Source organism: Lepus europaeus, chromosome 6 (genome assembly GCF_033115175.1).
Source record: "Lepus europaeus isolate LE1 chromosome 6, mLepTim1.pri, whole genome shotgun sequence".
In the NCBI taxonomy this organism is placed as follows: Eukaryota; Metazoa; Chordata; class Mammalia; order Lagomorpha; family Leporidae; genus Lepus; species Lepus europaeus.
Genome location: NC_084832.1, coordinates 16,944,488 through 16,965,422, shown reverse-complemented (window position 1 = coordinate 16,965,422; position 20,935 = coordinate 16,944,488). Strand labels below are relative to the sequence as shown.

At 41.0% G+C, this 20,935-nt stretch overlaps 1 protein-coding gene across 2 annotated transcripts in view; it reads right to left on the bottom strand.

Moving 5' to 3' along the window:
- DZIP1 (DAZ interacting zinc finger protein 1) overlaps positions 1–20,935 on the bottom strand; it is a 55,224-nt gene that overhangs the window by 13,663 nt on the left and 20,626 nt on the right. The window contains exons 8-13 of one of the 2 annotated variants that reach the window (XM_062194023.1): positions 18,812–18,952; positions 18,337–18,385; positions 17,344–17,400; positions 15,226–15,282; positions 7,984–8,043; positions 2,475–2,611 (exon numbers count right to left, since the gene is read on the bottom strand). In XM_062194023.1, coding sequence (XP_062050007.1) covers positions 2,475–2,611; positions 7,984–8,043; positions 15,226–15,282; positions 17,344–17,400; positions 18,337–18,385; positions 18,812–18,952 — 501 coding nt within the window. The remainder of the gene's footprint in view (positions 1–2,474; positions 2,612–7,983; positions 8,044–15,225; positions 15,283–17,343; positions 17,401–18,336; positions 18,386–18,811; positions 18,953–20,935) is intronic. The other variant, XM_062194024.1, reaches the window with a different exon arrangement.

The following is a 20,935-nucleotide window of genomic DNA, read 5'->3' as shown; positions in this document are numbered from 1 at the left end:
TTGCTGACTTTGATCTTATTCCGATAGGGTCATAGTCAAAGTGGAAGTTCTCTCCTCCCTTCAGAGAAAGGTACCTCCTTCTTTGATGGCCCCGTTCTTTCCACTGGGATCTCACTCACAGAGATCTTTCATTTAGGTCTTCTTCTTTTTTTTTTTTTTTTTTTTTCTTTTCCATGGTATCTTGGCTTTCCATGCCTACAATACTCTCATGGGCTCTTCAGCCAGATCCGAATGCCTTAAGGGCTGATTCTGAGGCCAGAGTCCAACTTGTTCTTTCATTTCTCTATTCTCTTCAAGGTAGGAAACTAATTCTATTATGAAGGAATCTGTAGGACGCACAATTTAATCTTTAGACCTTATAAAAGAGATGGCTAACATTTTTCTGTAATAGCATAGCCAAAATAAGAACTTAAATAATAATCTCATAGCTAGATTTACTTCGCCATCAGCGAAGTAAACAGTAAGTAGAAAAAAACCTCCCTTTCAGACCAAAGGGAAAGAAAGTTTATTCTTAAAGTAAGAATATAATTTTCCTCATGGGCATTGTCTACCTTAGAAAAACTACTACAGAACATGCCTGTGACTATAGACTTGTAGTTTAGGCCACCGAAGATTAGAGATGGGACTTGGGCACTCCCTTGACTTGCATCCTCTGGTCTGCTTTAACACAAACCAGGAGGAAAAGAAAGCTCGGCATCAGAAGCAATGGGTGGCAGGCCTATTAATGGCTGATCTGTACAGTGATCTGCCCTCAAGGAGACCCAATAGGCCAGTCTACTGCAGTGGCTTTCAATGTGGTAAGCCTGGGCTTCAGCAGAAGTCAGCTTGTGAAGAGCCCTGGCAGCTCTGCCAAGAGTTGGATCACTGGAAATGGACCTGCCCTGGAGTCGAAGGATGCCCAGGTCAGAGCCACAGATAATATTGGCTCTAAGCTGAAAAGCCCTTCACTCAGTCCAGCTTCCAAAGTGACCACTGCAGCTGAGGGGATGGCCAAGTAGGGTCAGCAACATTGCAGGCAGAACTATAAATTTCTTGTTAGAGATGCCACCTGCCTTTACCTGACCAGCTCTCCTCCCAGACCAGCTAAGTAATGAAAGTCAACAGGGTGCCTTCCCCTAGGAGGTTCACACCTCCCTTAGGATGTACCCCATGTGAAGAGATAGATAGGTCTGGGCCTCTTAACTTACAAGGCCTAAAGCCCAACAGATCATTATCAAGCCCCTTCTGTCAGGTTCTATTTGCCTCTCAATCAGAAAATTTAATTGTAGCTTAGACAGCACCTTCCTTAGCTCCTCTAATAATGACTCTGTCCTTTGTTCTCCCTGTCTAGTGCACTTGGGCCTCATTTCTTTGTAATCATAACCTCTAATCTACCATCAACGGCTCTACTCCCAACCTGTGTGTACTGATGGTCCTCTTCCCCACTTGATGCTGTATAATTGTTCAAAATTTCTCTACAGACAAATCCCTCTACCTACAAAAGATGAGTGACTTTTCTCCCAGTCTGGACTGGAATCAGCTTTCCGGTCAGTTGGGTGTTCCCCAATAAGCCCTTTCCCTTAAAAAAAAAAAAAAAAAAAGAGGGAGGTGCCTTTCTCTGCAGGGAGGAGAGAACTTCCACTTTGAATATGGCCTTGTCTAAATATGATCAGAGTCGGCGAACTCGGAAGGCTTCCATAGCCTTGGCAACTCATGACGGGAGCCTAGGGTGGTTACTGGCGCCATAAAATAGAGTGTAAATTTGTTGGGTCAACAACAGGAGTCACTGTGCACTTGCTCCTCATGTGGGATCTCTGTCCTTAATGTGCTATACGTTGTGATTTAATGCTGTAACTAGTACTCAAACAGTATGTTTCACTTTGTGTTTCTATGTGGGTACAAACTGTTGAAATCTTTACTTAATATATACTAAATTGATCTTCTGTATATAAAGAGAATTGAAAATGAATCTTGATGTGAATGGAAGGGGAGAGGGAGCGGGAGAGGGGAGGGTTGCGGGTGGGAGGGAAGTTATGGGGGGGGGGAAGCCATTGTAATCCATAAGCTGTACTTTGGAAATTTATATTCATTAAATAAAAGTTAAAAAAAAAAGTGCTGATTTTGTAATATGCAAGATTTGGTGCTAATTATCAGGACACAGGCAGCACAGCAGCTGCCATCATACAAACCCTAGCTCCTTCACTATCTCCACATGACCTTTGTCAAGTTACTTGACCTTTCTGTAAAACAGAGCTGACATCTCTCATCTCAGAGGGCTGTTCTACATTTAAATTAGTTAATACTTGTTAAGGTCTTAGGAACGTGCCAGGCACACAGTGAATGACATCTAAGTGACTGACTGATAAATAAAGTAGGCTGTGTTAGCCTCTGGTCTCCAATGGACAGACCAGATACATCCTCTTTGCTGATTGTTTCTTATGTGGAAAGCAAACTACAGCAAGGCCCGCAAATATTCCCAGAATGATTGGACGTACCGCATTAATCCCCAGGCCTTCCAGTTTCTCCACCAAGCTCTGCTCCAGGACTGTTCTTATTTCTTTAGTGAGGGAGGAGTTATTCTTCAGAGTTTTCATTATATGCACGTTGTTTAACTTCTGTTCATTTTCCTTTCCTGAAATAAGGTTTTAAAATATGTTAGAAAAGAATTAAACAGACACATTATTATATCCCTAAGCAGAAAATGACAATGCACAATTTTTAAATAGCAAGCAAGCATTTGTGATGTTTTTAAGTTTTGAGGTATTTTAGCCATTCAACACCATATAAAATACTTAAGTATTGAAGCTTTTATGAAGGAATTCAAAAACATTGCAAAATGATAGACCTAAAAGATAAATTTATTTTGGTGCAAAAAGTTGACATCTCTGCAGTTTTTTCACAAATATGCATTTTCCAGGAATTTTGAAGAACTTTCATAAAACTATTTTAAGTCAGCTTTAAAACTTTAGCGTCATTTAATTCTTGACCACTGAACCAAATTTTATATGAAATGTATGTATCCATAGAAGCATAAAGGAAAATTTTGTTTAGAAATTTAATGTTTTACCACTAGAACTATTTCACTATTTCCTGAAAAACTCATCTCTTAGTTAGAATCTATGTATCATCTTAAGAAGAAAAAGCCCAACTTATGTAAATAATTAAAATTTTAAGCAATAAATTTAGTAGATAGATGCTAAGTGCATATGAAGTTTCAAAATATGATCATTTTTATCCTTCTCTCTTATCAACATGGAGAAGAGGTTAAATAAAAATCTTTGGAAAAGCATATTTTTTTAAAACAAAGAAATCCAGAACAACAGGACATATGTTCCCCTTGTGTTTCCTTTCTTGTTCTTTCATTGCTTACTTAAAAAAAAGTCTAGCTAGCCGGCGCCGCGGCTCACTAGGCTAATCCTCCGCCTTGCGGTGCCGGCACACAGGGTTCTAGTCCCGGTCGGGGCACCGGATTCTGTCCCGGTTGCCCCTCTTCCAGGCCAGCTCTCTGCTGTGGCCCGGGAAGGCAGTGGAGGATGGCCCAAGTGCTTGGGCCCTGCACCCCATGGGAGACCAGGGTAAGAACCTGGCTCCTGCCATCAGATCAGCGCGGTGTACTGGCCGCGGCGGCCATTGGAGGGTGAACCAATGGAAAAGGAAGACCTTTCTCTCTGTCTTTCTCTCTCACTGTCCACTCTGCCTGTCCAAAAAAAAAAAAAAAAAGTCTAGCTGACGTGGAGTCTGGAGAAGGGGGTTCATGGCTAGAGCTGTGAAATCTGAATCCGTACGTCCCAGGAAACTGAATGCTTGATTAGAGGCCCAGTGCTTGACTGACTGTCCAGACTCTCAGCATACAAAGCCAGATCTAGGAGAAACTTGACACCTGTGATATCATTTTGGAGTCGAATCTCCAAAGTGTTGGGTGTTTTTTCCAAACAAAGATGGCATCCTAGGAAATGGAAAAGGCCATTTCCAAGGTGTGTGGCTGCAGGCTGGCCCCGGGGACACATCTCTCTTCCACATCTCTCTTCCACCTCACACACCTCAGGAGCTGGGATTTTTAGTACCTATACAGCTTGGATTTGCAGAAGATGTTGAACAAAATGCCTTTCTTTTTTAAGATGTTTTCAAATACCAGTTCAATTCCAGTGGTAAATGTTAGTTCTATGATATTAATAAGTGGTTTTAATGAAGGTAAAATTAGTCAACTATTTGTACATTAAATAGAAGAAAAAAATCCTGCATTAAGATACTTTTCCATATTCTATTGGAGCTTGCTAAGCTGAAATTATAAAATTACATATGACCACAATTAAAAGTCACAAGTCATCTTAAATTTTATATTCTCAGCATTCATGCTGCTGTTTAATCACCAGTGTTTTCAAATATTCTGAAACTACCTTAAAAAAAACCACAAAAAACAAAAACCACTTCCCTATTAGGAAATGACATTCCATGAAAATCTAGAAGGCTTAGCTACAGCCACTGGCTTTGGCCTTTAGTTGGCCATCAAGCTAAAAATATCAGAGCCAAAAATAAAAAGTGGTACAAGAGAGAACCTGGAAGTCAGGATTCTGTCATTAGAATAGACATCCCCTGACTTGATTATGCAAAGATGATCTTTTGTCCAGTATCTCAGGTATCACAGAAGTATAGAGATGTATAGCCAAGCAGAGGCTCCAGGCCCTGTCTGCTCTGAGATGTAGGGCCGTATGCAGGGGTCAGGTGATGCCTAGCATGGCTTGGCCACAGTTTAGACGAGTTGTAATTACTGAATTCATTTGCTGATGTGTCCATTATCATCCTCAACCCTCAAAACAAGTTCAATTCCATAATCAAATTCCTCCAAACTGTAGCAAATTTAACTTTTCCCTCAGTCCTCAAATTCACGTTCTATGATGGTGCTTGCTTTGGGAAGCTATTTATTACGGATAATTAAAAAATTCATGGTAAGGATTCTTACAAAGCTGAGGTTGGCTGGGAGAAGCAAGAGAAAGAATGTAGAGTGGACAAGGGGAACAAATAACAAAGCTTTAGAGTATTCATTTCAAAACAACCAGAGGCAAAGCATATATTGCTCACCAAGACCAACAAGGCAAAACTTTTTCGAGACCAGCATTTCCTCCAATTAAACATTTTAAAACAACAAAGCAGATGGCCAGACTAAGGCACGAGAGTCCACACATGTGATCAGCTGTATCAGACACACAACACACCATTTACAGTAAGCACATAATTATAGTGCAAAGCAAGTAATAACAAAATAAACAGGATTTCTGGGTTGGAAGGGACTACATCTATCATCTCATAAAAACCTTTCTCATGCTCCCCGTGAGGACAGGAAACCCAGGGAGGTACAGACACTTCTCCAAAGGCCACCAACTTGCCATTCTTCATTGGCTGTTAGCATTAAACCATAGAAAAGCCGAAAACCTGGACTTTAGTTCCATCTGGGTCACAAATTAGACTCCAAGACCTGGAACAGACACCTAATTCCCTTGTGCTTCAAGTTTCTGAAAGGCAAAAGCCTCTGAGATTGCCTTCTGGTCCTTATGCAGTCATATCCTATAGACAGCAGCCTGTACACAAGTATCAGAAAGCAAGTACGCAGGAACAGGCAGCGTGTGCACCTTCCCCCTTACAGCAGTCACAGTGCTTTGGCAAAGCCACTACCAAAACCTAGCTTCACAGGTATTGATCTCTGAAGTGTTAGCACAAGCCGAGGAATTTATTGGTGGCAATTAATCAGCTGCATGTATGCTGACGCCAGGAAGTTGCCAAGAATACAGTCAGTGGTTCCCGTAGCACTTGCACTCTGGGACACTTTCTGTGGCCATCAGTACTCTCCTCTCTCCTACCAGAGCTCTTTCTGAACACATGGAGGGTAGCAAAGATTATTTTCTTACTTAGTATGGAGTCTTAATGATGGCCACAACCTATGATGGTGTCTGCTGTCAATGATCTCAAACTCCCACCTTTCAATGGACAGAAACTCATGCAGCACAGGCAGAGTGATTCAGTGGGTGAAACCTGGAACTCCAAGTCAACAGACTCAACTGAATGATGGTGGGGAATCACAATTCCTCTTAGAGTCCTCTCTGGCTCATTTTTAAAAATAATTGTCAACCACATGGACCTGAAGTTCCAGTTTCAAAATTATGTGACCTTTCTTTATAAACCCTCCAATGCATTTCAACAATTCTTTGAAGAAGAGGGGATTTAACGTCTTGAACATTTATCAATGATATGGATTGAGGAGACAGGAAGCTTGAAAATAAAATGATGCATCATTATTCACAACTCCAACACGGCAAGATGTGTTCATCCTGTCTGCGGGAAACCAACAGGAATGGTTGAAAATCTATTAAGGACACAATTTTTAAGTGCTATTTCTCTTCACTGTTAGGGCTTACAAACTCATAGTCCCTGGTGGGGCAAAGGTGGCAAAGTGGGGCAGAAAGGGAAGCAGGATGGTGGCCACTGCAATTGCTGTGGCTGCTTCCATAGCCAAGGCTGTTATTCAGCCTAACTCAATGGTGCTCTGTGGACTCCATGCCCAGGGTTTCTGGGGTTTTCAAGAAATATCAAAGAAATCAGGATATTTCATGTGAGATGTTCTGATTTTTAAACATTGGCAACTGATTGTAAACAGTTGATTGTAAACAGTGGCAGTCTTGGTCTGTGGAATGGAATTAGCCCCAGGCATAGCCTTGGACACCCGGCTGGGGCCACCTTCAAGGCTGCTGGAAGGATTTGTCAAAGACCCACTCAGCTCTTCTTTCTGTTGGCAAGGGAACAAGGTGAGGATCTCAAAGGAGGGTGGGAATATATTTTAAAGTCAGGCCCATCAGAATGCCTCCAAATTCCCTCAACAATTTTGGCTTTGTTTTTAAACACTGGAACAGTAATTACAAAGAAGAAAGAAATGAAGCAATTGAAATAATGCTCCTCAAAATGAGTGCCGAATATGGGCAGTGACTGTGACAGGGAGATGTGAAATTCTAAATTAAATAGTCTGTTATATAGAAAGTCACACAGATTCCAGAGGTGCGTGGGAGCAACATAAATAAACACCACTAAACATATAAAAAAGATATTGATAAAAATATAGCAAGACTAAGACTTGAAAATATCATGTACATATGATGAATATGCCCAATTTAGTCAATTCTAAATTTGAAACCTTGTAAAAAATAAAATTGTATTTTACTTCTCTTCCTGACAAAAATGACAAAACCAGAATTGATGAGATATTAGCAATTTTCTTTCTTAATAACGAAGATTTAGTGAGAAGATTTGGTAGTATTATTATTAATAAGGAAATTATAATGGATTTGAATTGTTTTCAGGATCTGCAAATCTAGGATTAGGAAATACTTCTATATTTAAAATTTTCATCACAAACCTCAAAAATTAATGGACAGAAAACAATTTTTAGAACTGGCAAGTAAAATGATGAAGTGGTAATAATTTAAATTATCTCCTCAAACCTGTAATAAATAGCTCCGAAATTCTACCATGAACATACTATTTTGCACATAAGTATTCCATATCCAGAACACAGACATGATGCTTTTCTTGCTATTAAAAATAATTTGGAAATGGACATTTTACCCATTTATTTTAAATTCAGGTATGAGAAATCAAAACCATGACACAAATATTTTCATATCATCTAGCTCAAATATATGTGTGTCAATGTGTCACCTGATCAGAACATATCTGCATTGAAATAAAGACTTAGATTTTATTTATTTTTTTAGTTCTCCGACATAGGAAATTTCTCATGCACTTGTATAAGAATGTAGTAAAGAAACGGAAACAACAGGAATTAGGGGATTAAGGGAACAGAAAGCTGCATACAGGTTTAAAGCATAATCCAAACCTAAGTGTCTGACCTAATGTTGACACAGTGCAACAGGCACCACTGGCTCCTAGTTTCAATGCTCGGATTTTAGCACATGAAGCAAATCTTCACAAGGAAACCCTGATCGAGCCCTTTGTTACCTTTTTCTTCCTCTGAAAGTTCTTCTATTGGTTCCAGTATGTGCGACGAGAATGCCTGTTCTATTAATGAGGAAAAATCAGAATAGCGCAACAGGACAACAGCAAAGTCACATCACTTTCCTCGTTCAAGCAATTTAAAAAGTTATAATACCAGGGTATTTTAATCATGCCTACATAACAACAGTTTACCGGCGGGGGGCGGGAGGGGGTTGCAATGAGGCAGTTAAAACGGGTCACTTACTTCTTCATGGTATTTTCTATTTCTGTTGTTTTGCATTAACTTCCCTCTAACGAAGTTACATTTTTAAATAACTAAGTTAAAGGTTCTCACTGATCTACACAGTGCCTGATCTGAGTCTTTGAAGGGCACCACTGCAAAAGATCTTCATCCTTTCTGAAATATTTTGACCAGGTGGCTAAAGAGAAAGCTAATACAAATATTTCATTTCCCAAAGGAAAAGACATCTTGGAATTCTCACTTCCTACTTGTCTCTAACACTAACACCAAGGATTTCAAGCAATGGAACAAAGAAGTTTAAGGATATGGACATGTGACAGGTCAGCTAAGATCCATTTTCAAGCCAGGGATCTTCAAAAAGTTCATGGCGGGGCAGATGTTTGGCGCAGCAGTTAAGTTGCATCTTGGGACACCCACTTCTCATACTGGAGTTCAAGTCCTGGTTCCTTTGCTTCCGACCCTCCTTCCCGAGAATGCTCACTCCAGAAGGCAAACGATGGCTCAACTACTTGGGTCCCTGCCACCCACATGGGAGTCCTAGATTGTGTTCTGGGCTCTTGGCTTTGGCCGGGCCCAGCCCTGAATGTTTGCAGGCATTTGTGGAGTGAACCAGTAGCTGGAAGAGCTCTTTCTCTGCCTTTCAAATAAAAATGGAAATAAATAAGTAAATAAAATGTATTTAAAACATTTTAAGAGTTCGTGGAAAGTGCTTATTATTTAAAAAACTACATTGTCTTTTGAAAAAATATATTTACTTACTTATTTTATTTGAGGTAGAGAGAGAGAGTTGCCATTCAATGGTTCATTTCCCAAATGCCCACAGTGGCCAGGGTCAAATCTGGGAGCTGGGACTTAATCCAGGTCTTCCATGTGAGTGGTGGGAACCCAATGACCTGAGCCATTACCACTGCCTCCCAGAGTCTACATTAGCAGGAAGGTGGAACCCCGTGGGAGCCAGAGCTGGGAATCAAACCTGCGTACTTGATGAGTATCTTAACTGCTAAGCTGAACACTCACTCCTAAACGTATCTTTTAATTCTGTTTTTCCATGAACTTGTTGAAGTGCCCTCATATGATGCCAAATCCCTAAAGCACGTTTCAAACCCTAGTTCTGTTCTGTTCTTGGAGAGCTACCAGGGCAAGGTTGTGGGTTGGAAAAGGCCCTTGCCCCACAGCGGGGCAGATGAAGAGCAGCCCTTCCCACTCTCACCCCACCACAGTGACTGTGAGTGGCACAGATGAGATCTCTGGGTGACTTTCCCCCAGAGAAATGTTATATGCGTGCACAAGGAAACCTGTTGGTATCAGGAACAAAACCCAACTCCACTTAACAACAGAGTGGAGTTTACTTTATGGGGCAGGTCAGATTTTGGCTGAAGGTTTAACAATGACAGTCAGACATCAGACATGGGATAAAATGCAACCAGCAGGTCTGGCTAAGGTGGTGCATAGGTAACTCACCTTCAGGTTAGAGGTGGATCCAGGGTACCTCCCTGCCTCTCTCTCCACCTTCCCTCCCAGTGCTGAGGGCATTTCGTATTAACCCAGACCCCAGAATGAGCAAGGAGCCAGGGTAACAACCACTATCAATCACTAAGTGCTCGTCAGGTGGCCAGGCTCCAATCTGAGGGTTTTTTAAGTATATCTCAGAGTTAACATTTCCTACTCTGAAGGTCTTGCTTTGAACTTACTAAATGGTATTTCTGGTACTCTATTGTAGACAGAAAGATTAGATAGATAGAGAATCCAAACATTGGAAATCCACAATGCTCCAATATCCAAAGCTCTTCTGAGTGCCAATAAGATGCCACAAGTGGAAAATTCCACACCTGAGCTCATGTAAAGGGGGGATACAGTCAAAATGTAGCTGCACTAAAAATATTGTTTAAAGTTACCTTTATTTAGCCTGTGTGTATAAGCTGTATGAGACACAAATGAATTTCATGTTTAGACTTGGGTCCCACACCCCCAAGAGATCTCATTACATGTTTGCAAATATTCCAAAATCCCAAATCTGAAACACTTCTGGTGCCAAGTGTTTCAGTTAAGGGAAGCTCAACCTGCACAGATACATAGATATAGACACAGATATATTTAGGTCTACATAACAAGGCTCTCAGAGGTTGGCCAGCACCCCAGTCAACAAATCTCACGTTGGCTACATGGAGAAATGCATTTCAAACTATTTTCCAATGAACTTTGGGAACACAATTCACTTTCCTTGTGAAACATGGACACAGCTCTGTGAAGGAGAACTGGCGTCCACCTAGGTCCCACACACCGCTGCTAAACACCAGACGTGTGCTTTTCAAATGTGTTACTCAGCATGGAGAGTTTAAAATGCTACAAACAACTATTTTACTAGTTTGAACTTGCCAGAAACAGAGATTTAAGTAGGTTTTTTTTTAAAGTCACATTGTTTTTATTTTATGTAGTTTCCAAAAATGACAATAATAAGGTTATGAAGAAGTTTTTGATAAAGCCTTCACAAAATCATCCTACTTGTATTTTTTACGCTATTACAGGGATACTTCTATGACTTACTTCTCTAAATGCAGGATAAACTGGCTAACTCCTGTCCTGTTTCCTTCTGTGGTGCAGGGGTAGTTCTGGGAGAAGGGGGTATTCCTGAACCTGGCTCCTACAACAAGGGCTGGGGAAGATTCCACAAACCAGCAGGTTGATGTCACACGTGGGCAGGAGGAACCTGCCATTCTTATCTTTCTCAGCCACCAAACACCCTGGCCTCCAAATACCCCAGGTCTTGTTCTGAGTTGAGACTTCCAAGGTGAAGTTTAACACACTGAGGTTTAAGTCTCCTCTAAACTGGCCAGGGTTTTCCAGATAAAAAATCCTTTCATCGTCTCCTACCATTACCCCTGGAAGTAAAGCTCCCAGTACTCCAGCTGGGCCAGCCTTTTCTCCCACTGACTGATCTCTTGCCGGACTTCATCATCGCTGACCCGGAAGCTAACACTTAGCCACTTCTCACTCAGTGGCTTGGGCCTCATCCGATCCTTATGATAGTCGACCGCAGCAGCCATTGCTCTTCTCCCCATTTGATAGGTGAGGACGCCTAAAGCCACAGCTCAGAGAATCAGTTGTGATGCCAGACTGTCTACTTCTAAAGGCCAGGTTCTTGGCCATGAAGCTATAATGTGTCCCGACTGGCACTCACTTGCCTGGTCGTCTCAACTTCTCCAAATGGCACTACCGTCCACCCACTGTGGGAACTCACCATGCTCCAGCTCCCCTTCTCCTTGGCCCCAATCTCTTGCCCAGCCTTTCTGCCAATTCCACCAAAGAGCTGTTACACTCACTCCCTCGTCTCCAGTCTTGCCACCATAGTCCTGTTTCCTAAGAGGGGAATCTCACATCCACAATTACCAACATCCATAGCTGGTCCCACAGCTCTGATTCTTTGAACATACTCTGGTCATGCTGCTTTTGTTCAATTCTGCCTGCCCAGCCTCTACAACATTCTGCAGCTACATACTGCCCAACAACCACCCCTGGGTGCTGCCACCCAGCGCTCAATGGCTGCCATGAACTGTCTCAGCATAACTTACCTTCCTCAAATCTCTTCTGCCCTCTCTATAATTAATCTGCACCACAGAGACAACTAGTACTCTCCCGCTATCTTTTCCTTCTTCTATTATCCTCACCTAGGACACCATCCAGATACATTCGCAACCTCAACTCAGATGGTCAATGTCAGCTGTTCCAGGAAGTCTTTCCAGAGTCCCCCCACATGGAAGAAATCTCCCTCTGGCCTGGATACCCATGAAGTTTATCAGTGGCTCTCACCTTGCACCATAATTATAAGCATCCGGTCTCCTTTCCAGATTTCAAGTTCCTTGGGGACATTCTTTGCTTCTGCCTCATTTCTGAATCTTTGTTGGTCATGCCTAGCCTTGGCCTTGCATATAGAATTATGTGTCATTGCTCTGTGGTCAGTGAAAGGAATGGCAAGGCACAAAGCTAGAGAAATGCCAACATTTTAAGTGGCAAGTAAAACTCTCCTCTAAGGGATAGAAGTTCACTAAAGACTCTCGGGGGCTCTTCCAGGATATATATCTAGGACGTCAGCCGTATGTGACTGTATGTTAGCATGGGTCCCAGCCATGTATGAGATCCATTCTTCTTTAGCAGTTCTAATCCCCTATCCCTTCCATAGTCTCTGTCCCCTCACTTGGCATCACTGTTTGGGTGAGAGGTGCTCAGACAGGGAAACTCTTTCCGTCAAGAGCCACAAAACACCTGAACTCCAGAATACATTTCCTGTCACGTATTGGGCAATGATTTTAGTATCTTGAGATGTAAAATATTTATTTACTTTGAGAGCAAAATATAATTATAAAGCCTAACAAAAATGCCTTTTGAAAATCAATGATGACGGATAAAAAGTTTTAGGGAAGCTTTTCTATTTATAACTTCTAGATTTTATAGCCCTCGTTCTACTTGTAAGATAAGAGTAGGCACACACAAATCCCCTCAAAATTTATAGACTAAGTGAAAGGAGATCTCTGTTTATGGGCAGAACCTACCAGGTCCCCATAGGCTTTGGAAAAAGTGATTATTTGCATCCTTGCTGCTCTAAGAAGATGGACATTTTGTGTGGTCCCTCTAAAGGTGGGATGTTATTAGGCCAACCTAAGCAACAGGCACATGGGTCAGTTTAACAATATCTTCAGTGTGCTTTATTTTCTGGGCATTGTAATATCACAATGTAGTCACAATGTAATGAACAACATATTCTCTGGAGGTAAACATACTACTAAACATGTCTCTGAGTTTTTTTTTAATCCAGGAAATGGCAATCAAGCATGATCACTTAGTTTCTCCAGAATCCATGCTTCCTCCTATGAATTGCCTTATTGATTCAGCTTATGTAGCAAAGTTAAAAGCAGGGGAGTTATCAGAGTTTTGATTGTATCTAGAACACTTCCGGACAGACGCCCTGGCAAAGCTAGCTGGCTCCTGACAGCTCACAGTGGGTCCCCTTCAGTGAATGCCCCTCATTTGTAGGGAGTAGCTTACTTCTGTGTGGGGCAGTCCAGGGGAACAATGGCCAGTCCCATGCCTCCTCAGTGGAGGACAATTCCAGAGTGCCCACTCCAGCTCTAAAGTTCACAAGCAGGAAGGGCTACAGCTACATCTGGATACAACACCCCCTCTGCCCCACCCCGGTTTCTTCATAAGTGTTGTTCAAGAGCACTTCCCAGTAAACCTCCCACCTGTGACTCTCTGCTTCAGAGTCCGTTCCCAGGTTACCCAACCTAGGATGATGAGTAACCGTGACATTTTTCATGGAGAAAAACCTTGTCAAGCTTCAAGATGGAATAAGAGTGGGAGGGTAAATGTGCTAATTACTGTTACACAATACATGACTAACCTCCCCTGCCCCCAGCGCACAGGGGAAGTGGCAATGGCCAGGTGGGGGACATCAGAGGGCCTTTGCCAAGTCTCAGTTCCTGCCCATTGAGATGCTCACACATCCAATCCCAGGGTCATTGCCAGGTCTGGCTGGCATTGAAGAGTAGTGTCATTTCAATCCTGGCAGATGCTCGGAAGGGGACATGATTGATCCATGCAGCCCTAGGCCAATCACATGGACTACAGAAGTGTTAATGTTCTTCAGGACATGTTAACCCCAGGCAGCTTAATATACCTATTCGATGTGTGACTGATCATAAATATATGTGACAAGATATGAACTTTGTATGTCATAAAGAAGTCAAGCATTAACAAAGTAGGGGGAAAAAGGTAAAAGAAACCAAGATACACTGTTGGAGTAGAAAAGAGAAATGGCCAACAATGCCTTATAAAAATCAACCCTAAAAAAGGAGACAGCAGAGAGATTTTAGACCTGATGTGAAATAATATAGAGAATGACTGTCAGAGATAAATTTCTTGTATATTCAATATTAAAGCAAATTTAACTATTCCAATATGTACTTCATATCTGTACTGGTCCAAACTGTTGAAAACTCTCCATGTTCTAAACTCTTATAAATAGTAAGATCCAATATATGGAGAATTATATTACACATTTTGTTGGGGTGCTCAAGACAACTAATTTATCTGAAATGAACTTAGGAAAAAAATAAGGTGCAATAAACACTTTTCTGAGTCAGTCATGAGTAAAAAGGATCATTACTAAACACCATCATGTAGACCAGAATATTTAGGAAGATAAAAAGTCTCACTACACTGACCAGTTAGATCACACATTTAAATCCAAGCTTTTAAAAGGCTAAACCAAAAGTAGACTGCAATAATCATCAGATTCCAAAACATTTGTAGATGAGATGGGAAAAAGATGTTTCTCCTTCCATCTGAAATCATTTATAATTATACAGCCGACTGTAAGAAAACTCCCTACTAAAGAACATACTTTGAAAATGCTAAACACTTAAATTGTATAAAAAGCGAGATACAGCTAAAAATCTTTACCTCATCCACTGGATTATGTTAATAAGCAATTATCCGCCCTTTGGATCGTGTCCAACAACTGAATCCTGCAGCAATTTCACTACTAATTCCTACTTATTTTCTTTGGTTTCCATCACATGTCCATTCTAGATCTTCCCAACCAATCAGGGAAACTGTTTGTTTAAGAAAGGTGATTTGCTGCCACACTGAAAGTTATAAAAACAACCACATGCCCCGTGGCAAGAGCTGGTTGGCTGGTCTAGAAGCAAGTCACTCTCATTCTTACCCAATACCTACTCCTATATTGCACAAAAATCATAAAGTGAAAACCTCTACTTGTGAGTCCAGCAGTTGTATACATAGTATGCTTTGTAACTTTGGTAGGTATGTTCAATTTACAACAGTATTAAGTATGAAGACTGAAGTTTTATTTAACTGTTTTGCACTCACTGAAATATTTTATCTTGCATAATTACCCTCCTCCACCCCCGGAAGTTCTTTGGGTTAATAAGTTATCAACACAGAGTAGTAACTACACATAAAATGCTGAGACAATGGCTGAAACTTACCATGTACCATCGTTAGACTGGATTTAGCTTCCAAAGTCTGTGAGACTGGGGCGTTCACTGAAACATGACAGAAAGGGAAAAACTCACAGGTTCCACATGGAAGTGTAAACATCTTAACAGGATGATATGCAAACATTCCTCAAGTAAGACAAGACACATACGGACCCTGAGGGCCAAATGTTTCAGATGACACAGATATTACACAACTAACTTCTTACAACAGTTTCAATGAGATATAATCCACCTGTTTAAAACTTGCAATTCAGTGGCTTTGAGTAAGTTCACAGGCCTTGCCTCAACAACCATTACCCAATTTTATTTTATTTTATTTTTTTTAAACAATTACCCAATTTTAGAGCGGTTCCCTGACCACTACCTGCAAAACACATGTACCTTTTGTGCACCCATGCCTCATTTCTACCTTCTTCCCTTGCCCAAGGCAATTATCTATTGTCTGTCTCTATGAATTTGCCTATTGTAGATGTCTCATTTAAGTGGAATCATATAATATGTGGTCCCTTTTATCTGATTTTTTTCACATGGCACAATGTCTTCATAGTTCATACATGTTGTGGCATGTGTCAATATCAACATGTACTTTTATTGCCAAATAACATTCTGTTATATAAATAGACCATCTTCCATGTATCCCTTCATTTGTTGATGGACATTTGGGTTGTTTCCACTTTTGGCTATTAAGAATAATGTTGTAATGAACATTCATGTACAATGAATTAATTTTGAAAAGCACTCTGGTCAGTGGACCAAAGAGACCAAGTAAAGGCATCAAATCATTCTTAGTCTTTAGAGATTCATGAAAGACTAAATGCTCTCTATTTTAAATCTTCTCCAGAGTGGTAGATTCCACCTCAAATTTGACAATTCTTATCTGAAGATCCTCTCTGGACTATCCAGTTTGCTTTTATGAAATGACACGTCCCTTTTGGTACTGCCTCTTTCTCTAGTTTATTTAGATAGATATTTAATTCCAATCCTTTATGAAAAAAATACTGGTCATAAACTTCAGCTGCCTCCACAGGTATATCTTTTGTGGCCTTACAATGGCTACTAGTGGAAGTGTTCAACTCTTGAGTATTCACAAATTACCAACAACTCTGGAAATACAGGCTTCAAACCCATTTACAGGACCAAGGTTTGGCAAACTACAGCCCATGGGACACATCCAGCCTGTGCCTGTTTTTGTAAAGTTTCACTGCAACACCATCAGCTCATTCCTTTAAGTATTGCCTATGGTTGATCTTGTACTACAATAGCAGAGCATTTGCAAAAAAGATCATCTATGGAGTCCATGAAGCCTAGAATATTCATTAGCTAGCCCTTTATAGGAAAAAGGGAAGGAAAGAAGGAAGGAAAGGAGGGAAGGAAGGAGGAATGGGGGAGGGAGGGAGGGAGAGAGGGAGGAATGACAAACCCACAGAATATTAACTGTTCCTGCTCTAAGTGTTATTCCAGCCTACAAAATCAAAAGATCTGATCTCACCTAAATTAATCATATCCAGATCTGAATGTTTTATCTCCTAAGCTGTATTTTGCTTTATGATTTGGATTTGCTGATCTTAACTTTAGAAGTTAAGTTTAGAGTGTGTGTTTTCCTTTTCCTCCTTTTCCATGCTGGGAGAAGGACTGGGGTGAGCCAGCCACCCTAGCTAGCCTTCTCACCATGGGCACAAAGGCCTCTCTATGGGGAACTATGGGCCATTTTTTTTTTCTGGAATTCTCTAGTTAGTGGCATCCAAACTTTTCACACCATATGCTTCAACAGTAAGAGTTACCCCTGGTAGGTGAACACACATATTTATTTAGATAAAAATTTTACATATTATATTTCTCTTTGGGAAGCCTAGAAGTATAAACTGGAGGGACGTCAAAGAATTTTTGGTTGTCCCTTTATTAGACAAATTGTAAACAAGTAGGCATGGCTAACCAAAAATTACACAGATATTTACAATCCTGGGTTTTGGAACTAAGTCAAAGCCAAAAATCAAAATAAATCGTTATGTAATCTCCACATTAGTTTTCAAAGAAAACTCTCCTAGAATAATGTGAAAGTTATGCTTTGGTTTAGCATTAGAGCCCTGAACCTATACAGAAACTTACTAGGTACAGCTGGGGCAGTTGGCTTAGATTCGAAAGCTTGCCAGGTTAAAGGAGTCCCTGAAATGAAAAGAATTCAGTTAATAACAACAGTCACAAGTTGTGGAATAAATGTTGGTGGTGCTTCTCCTAATATATCTCCCCCAGAAAACAAACAAAATTTACCAATACACACGCCTCACCCAGTAGAATATATTCAACACAGATACTTTTAAAGCTCAGTTTTTCCTAGAATGACTTTTACCTAAATATTTTTGCTGAGAAAATACACAGGTATTCCTCACTACCTGAGATCTCACTCTTCAAAGAGAAGGTATAGGACACCACGACCCTTTCCTTCCCCAATGCTTTATCTCAAAACAAGGGGGAAGAACACCCAGCTCATGCACCCAGGACCTGTGCCCAATTGGTATTTCTCAAGTAGACAGATTCCTTAACAACTTCAGACATGCAGAAGCCAAGACTGGGGTCGAAGGGAAAGAGACCTGCACGTGTAGCTTCCAGCCTCCCCCCAACCCAGCTCTTGAATGACACAGAGATGGGAGCTATAATGTATAATGTATAATGTAGCTATCATTGCTACAGCTAGGAGGTCATGTGTACCGCTGGTATACTCAAATCCACTGTTCAGCCTCCAGACCACCACCACTGAGAATGCAGCAAGCCTTTATAGTTCTTTATCGTGATTAAGAGTAATTGCAGTAATAACAGCCAACACTAGTGAGTGCTTAACAGGTTTGTTTCACACGCATTGTCCCATTTAATCTGCAGATCAAGCCTCGGATGTAGTTGCTATTACTATTCCTAATTTAGAGCTAAGGAAACTGAGGCAGAGTGTCATACAGCTACAACAGCTGTAATCCCTCAACTTTCTGGGTTGTGGTAATAGATCTCCTGCATTAAAATATTTTTTAAAATGCCACCTAGGCCAACACAAACCAGCAAAGCAGTTAGGGGGACCACCTCACCTGTGGCACGCAGTCCCTGTCCACTTACCTCTGGGTTCGTTGACACTGCTTAATGGTTTACTGGTAAATTCTTTAATCTGAAAGAGAAACAGTCTTCTAGCAATGTATACTTGAAACTAGATAGGAACATACGGGATAATGGGCAGGTACTGTTGCTAGTCAATTAACCTTTTCACCTAATCACCCACAGATACAGGGCACAAGGACTTTAACAGCATGGAGGTCAAAGTTCTAAAAAAGCAACGCATTGGGATTTGGCCATTTCTCAAAGTAATTTCTGAAAGAAATTCTTACTTACCTTCAAATTCTCAATTCTTACAGAATAAATCCAGTGCTCTTAAATACCTGTTCACAATTTTCATTTTTTTGGATTTACTTTACCAAGCAATCACAAGGGGAAAAAGTAGTACACCTTCTTTACCTTGTATGACTTACAAATGTTCTACACTAAAAACATATGAATTGCTTTGGGAATGCTGGTGCCAAGCTAATGCAAGACCTACCTGCTGCCTCTGAGTGACAATCAGTTCATTCTGCTCCTGGAGTCTCTGGCCTAGCTCTTCGATCCTTTTCTTGTAGAAAACATTACTTACATTTAGATCATCTATCACTGAGGTTCGGAGTTTCTCTATATAGGATAGGAGCTGAAAAAAATCAAGAAAGGCATCATCTCCAAGCTGCACTAACCATGGCTTCAAGCTGCCTTTACAGGCATGTTCTGCCCTCTTTGCTGGCCTTATGCCATCTGTGAGCATCCAGTTATTGAAAAACTCTGTGATCCCTGCATATCAAGGCCCTTGCTGTACTACGTGGTTCATCTGTGTTTGGGGAGGTCACAATGCAAGACAAGAACCTCACAGTGTGGCTCAAGTGGTCAACTGAGCCCACATGAGGATGTTACATGAAGTAACACACAAATGGGCTGTTCCTTCTCCCAGAGCTGTGCTCATGCCACCACACTGAACTCCCATGCACTTCCATCCTCGCAAGTCTACCATCCAAGACTGAAGGGGTGTCCCCTGAGCCACAGGGTATGTCTTCATTAATTTTGTAATCCCAACAACTAGCATAATTGCTGGCCCTTACCAAAGTTTTTTTTTTTTTTTAATTTTGTTTAAGATTTATTTTATTTATTTGAAAGGTAGAGTGACATAGAAAGGAAGAAATAGAGATTGTATCCACTGGTTCACTCCCTAAATGGCCCCAATGGCCAGAGCTGGACCAGGCCAAAGCCAGGAGCCTGGAACTCCATCTGGGTCACCCGCGTGATTGGCAGGGGTCCAACTACTTGGACCATCTTCCACTGTTTTCCCAGGCATACCAGTAGGGAACTGGATCAGGAATGGAACAGCCAGGGCTCGAATGGGTGCTCCAATAGGGGATATGGGATGCTGGTACCGCAGGCAGCAGCTTAACCCACTGCACCACAATGCTGGCCACTGTTTTCATTTTTTCTTTTTCTTTTTAACTGACACATAAAAATGGTATATTTTATGGGGCACCATGAGATGTTTCAATTAATGTACACCCTGTATAATATCCAAATCAAAGTAAACATATCTGTTTCCTCAAACATCTTTCATTTCGTTAGAGTGAAAAGATTCAAAAATCCTTTCTCCTAGCTTTTATCTTTTGTTTAAACAATATGCAGTGCCTCATTGTTGTCTATAGTCACCCTACGATACAACAGAACACCAGAACTTCTTACTCCTCTCTAACTATAAACTACTACCCATTAATCAGTCTTTCCCCAACTCTCTAGCCTCTGGTGACCACCATTCTACTCCCAAATTCTGTGAGGTTATTATTATTTTTACATTTGCACATACTAATGAGATCATACAGTACTTGTCTTTCTGTGCCTGGCTTATTTCACTTAATATAAAGTCCTCCAGTTCCATCCATGTTGTTGCAAATGACAAGACATCATCCTTTTTATGAAGATTGTGAGTAGTAGCCCACTGTGTCTATGTACCATGTTCTCTTTATGTCCATCAGTTGATGGACATTAGGTTGTTTCCACTTCTTGGTCATTGTGAACAGTGTTACAGTGAAGTGTGCAAGCGCAGATGTTTCTTCAACAGAGTGGTCTCATTTCCCTTGGATTTATACTGGTAGTGGGACCATTGGATCCTATGGTAGTTCATTTTTTGCTTTTTGAGCAACCTCCAAATGATTTTCTACAATGGCTGTCCTCATTTACATTCCCACTTCAAGAGTTCCCTTTTTCTTCCTTTAGCAGGTTTTTAACAAATGCTCACTGAGAAAAGGAAGGTGTGTATTTGTGGGGCAGGGTGGAAAGAGATAGGAAGGAATGCATGCAGGGAGGGGAGAAAAGGAGACATGCAGAAGTCACAGGGATGCAGAGATGCACAGGCAGATTCATCTGTAGATTACACCAGGGAAGATCATTCACTGGACAGAAACAATTCAAGAATTTCTTTTCAGTAATTTAGGGAAAGGCTCCTAAAGCAACTTCAGTAGCTGCTTCCACAAGGGAATAAACAGGCTTGGTAGCTAGGACTAAGGATATTCCAAGCTTGAGGAATGGAAGTTGAGATAAGGTGTGCTGATCAAATGAAAACCAGTACGTACATGCCTCTGAGATGGCTCTGTAACAACATCAA